This window comes from Myotis brandtii, unplaced genomic scaffold, assembly GCF_000412655.1.
Source record: "Myotis brandtii unplaced genomic scaffold, ASM41265v1 scaffold2271, whole genome shotgun sequence".
Taxonomy (NCBI): Eukaryota; Metazoa; Chordata; class Mammalia; order Chiroptera; family Vespertilionidae; genus Myotis; species Myotis brandtii.
The window spans coordinates 51,427-54,710 of NW_005358524.1; the positions used below are offsets into that span (position 1 = coordinate 51,427).

The 3,284-nt window shown below is 54.9% G+C and overlaps 1 protein-coding gene across 1 annotated transcript in view; it reads left to right on the forward strand.

Annotated features, from left to right (window-relative positions):
- Positions 1–2,731, forward strand: part of LOC102242559 (HLA class II histocompatibility antigen, DRB1-1 beta chain) — a gene marked incomplete at its 5' end in the record, with an annotated part of 5,564 nt that extends 2,833 nt beyond the window's left edge. Inside the window, 4 exons of the mRNA XM_014539742.1 lie at positions 434–715; positions 1,220–1,330; positions 1,772–1,795; positions 2,072–2,731. Of these exons, the coding sequence (XP_014395228.1) occupies positions 434–715; positions 1,220–1,330; positions 1,772–1,795; positions 2,072–2,085 (431 nt within the window). The remainder of the gene's footprint in view (positions 1–433; positions 716–1,219; positions 1,331–1,771; positions 1,796–2,071) is intronic.
- Between the last annotated feature and the right edge of the window lie 553 nt (positions 2,732–3,284).

Genomic DNA, 3,284 nt, shown 5'->3' on the forward strand with positions numbered 1-3,284 from the left:
TCCTCATATGTCCTTAAGTGGTGAGTTAGTATTATCACCCCCTTTGCAGGTGAGGAGCTGAGCAGAGAGGATCCCCCAGGATCACCCAGTAAGAGGCACAGCCTGGATGATGTGAGCCAAGCCCTGCTCCAGAAATCACACTGGAACTCACACACTCTGTGCCTTGCAAAGATTTGCAAACACTTTGATTAAACAATTAGTAACGGTTTCAAGACATGAATAATCCCCCAAATTTCCTCCATGTCTCTCAAATCCAGTGGCCTGAGCTGTAGGCAGAGATTCAAGGCCAATGTCACTATCTTCTGCTGGGCCACAGGGCGATTGAGGGGGACCTGCCAGGTCCTGGAGCCTGGGACAGGAGACAAGGCCGAAAGGGAGCAACCAAGGGGCCTGCCTGTCTTGCTCACATCTCCCTCCGCCTTCTCTGTCCTAGCTAAGCCCACAGTGACCGTGTATCCTGCAAAGACCCAGCGCCTGCAGCACCACAACCTGCTGGTCTGCTCCGTGAACGGCTTCTATCCGGGCCACATTGAGGTCCGCTGGCTGCACAACGGCCAGGAAGAGGAGGCCGGGGTGGTGTCCACGGGCCTGATCTGGAACGGGGACTGGACCTTCCAGACCCTGGTGATGCTGGAGACAGTTCCCCGGAGCGGGGAGGTCTACACCTGCCAAGTGCGGCACCCCAGCAGGACCAGCCCGGTCACCGTGGAATGGAGTGAGACGCCTTCTGACCTCACACGCCGCCCCCCACAGGGGCCTTTGCTTGTCCCTGAGGGTCAGGGTCCTGAAAACCCACACCCTGTTTTCCTTTGCTCTGTCTCTCGCTTCTGCCTCACTGAGCTGCCCCCTGTGATCTGGGAAGAGGTGCGTCCTCCACAGCGTGGGGACCTTCCTGCCACGGGAGAGCCCAGTCTGCTCTGCCGTCTGTGGCTCTGTCACCCGGGCCAAGTCCTGGAGGTCACAAGCCCTGGGCTCCGCAGCCTCGGAGGCCGAAGCAGTGGCCTTGGGTCGGGTGTGAGGGGACTTGATGCCAGTGCCTGGGCCTTGTACCTCTTCAGTGTGACCTCAGTCTCTTTCCTGGAAATGGCTATTGTTCTGCTTCTTCTAGGGCAACACCCCTCCCCAACCCCCTTTCCCACCCCTCAAGCTCTCAATCCCAGGGTCTCCAGTAGAGAAGTTGGTTTGGCTAAAACCCACTGAAACCAGCTTCTTCTCTCAGGGGCCCAGTCTGGATCCACACAGAGCAAGGTGCTGAGTGGAGCAGGGGGTTTCGTGCTGGGGTTGCTCTTCCTCGGGACGGGGCTGCTCACCTACTTCAGGGCTCAGAAAGGTAAGGAGCCTGCTGGCAGCCTTGGCCCCAATTTGGTGGGGACAACTGTGGCTTTGCTGGGTGAGCTCTGGGTATGGCAACTCCATAGAAGCCTGTCTTTCCCTGTCGGTCTCACATGTCCTGGAAATGCAGAAATAACCAGCTCCCGGTTCTTAGGGTGGAGACATGAGGAGTCATGGCTGTGGGGTTAGAGACAGGTTAACACGCACGGGGATTTGGGTGCAGATCCTGGGGTACATGGAGGAGCAGGCCCTGTGGTCACTAAATACACTGGACTGTGACGGCTTCGGGGCCACTTTCTCAGCTTCTGCTCTTGTGCCTGTTCTGGTGTCAGCGGGTGGGGGTGTTGCTAGAGAAGCTCAGGTGGCCTGGGCGGGGACCCTGTGTTTGGGGTCACACTTACCTTCATATCTTTAAGTGGCATCTTCCTTCTCTTCCCAGGACACTCTGGACTTCAGCCCACAGGTAACGCTCTCTAATCCTCTCTTAGGGACGCATTCGATTTCCCTAGAACAGAAGGTGCAGGGGACGAGCCAGGGGACAGATAGCGGGGAGCCTGGGTGTGACTCTTGCCGCTTACCCTGCAGGGTCTCCTCCCTCCTGGTGAGAGGCAGCTCTGAAGCAGCTGTGGCTCCTGTGGCCTCAGAGCTTTTGTTCTCACTTGTGAGCCCCAGCAGGAGGCCTGGGAGGGCAGCGCCCCTGCTGGCTGGGCCTGGGAGCAGCACTGTCCTCTGTCTGCAGGACTCCTGACCTGAGGTGATCATGGCGACAAGGGCAGGAGAGAACCTTCTGTCTGGCCCCTTCGCAGCCTGAAGAGGTTTCCTGCTGGGCTCTCACTCCACACGCAGAGCAGCCTCGGGCTCTGGCTGAGTCCTGGCTCCTGACCCCCAGCAGCTCCTCCCTGCTGGTTCCTCCCTCCCTGGACCTGGAGGCCCCAGTGCTGACTGCAGACCCTTAGCTCCATCCCTCCCTGTCCCTGTGTGTTCAACTCTCGCTGTCTGCGGAGCACCTTAACTCACCTCTGCCGACATTTTTTTGTAAAAATTTTCCTCAATTAAATATGGAGTGAAATCATCTGCCTCACAGGCTTCAAGGGCAGGAAGTGGGAAGAAAAGGTTTCCTTGTTCTCGTCCTGCTTTTTCATGAGTTTTCCCTCCTGTAATAGGCCTGGTTCCTGAGCCAGGAGAGAGCCTGCCATTTACTTGAACACGGTGGTCTCCTACGTCAGTGTTTCTCAGACAAGCACACAGGTTCCTTTCCCCTGAGATACAGAGGGGACAGCAAGTATAAGAAACGCAGGCTGGCCCCGCTGGTGTGGTCAGTGGTCGAGTGTCAACCTATGAACCAGGAGGTCACCATTCAATTCCAGGTCAGGGCACACGCCTGGGTTTCTGGCTCAATCCCCAGTGGAGGGTGTGCAGATGGCATCTGATCAATGATTCTCTCTCATCATTGATGTTTATAAAGTGTGTCCCAAAATTCACTCAAGATTTTGAATTTTACGCCAGGGTACTTTTTGCCTGAATTTTGGAACACTGTTTATCTCTCTGTCCCACTCCCTTCCTCTCTGAAATCAATAAAAAAATATTTCTTTTTTTATAAAGAAAAGAAAAGCAGGCCACTTGTAAGGATATGATGTCTTCACTGTTTCTATAATCATGTTCGTTTCACTCTTTGGCTCTAATTTTTTAAAAGAAGGTACCTAAACCTGATACCTCTTGAAGTCCCTTTTTATGGTATTAGTCTATTGATGGCTTCCTCACTTCAGTCTTTTTGTGACTCAGATAAATGCCTGCTGTGCTGACTCTGCCTTGAGATGCACCTTCCCCTTGAGCAGGTCCCGGAGGCCATCAGGACAGAGCTGCCACTCTAGTGGGAAAGGTGCGCTTCTGAGGCCGCCAGCTTCTGTGGCAAACTCACTGTCTGTCACAGGAAACCCTGTGTGGACCTTATC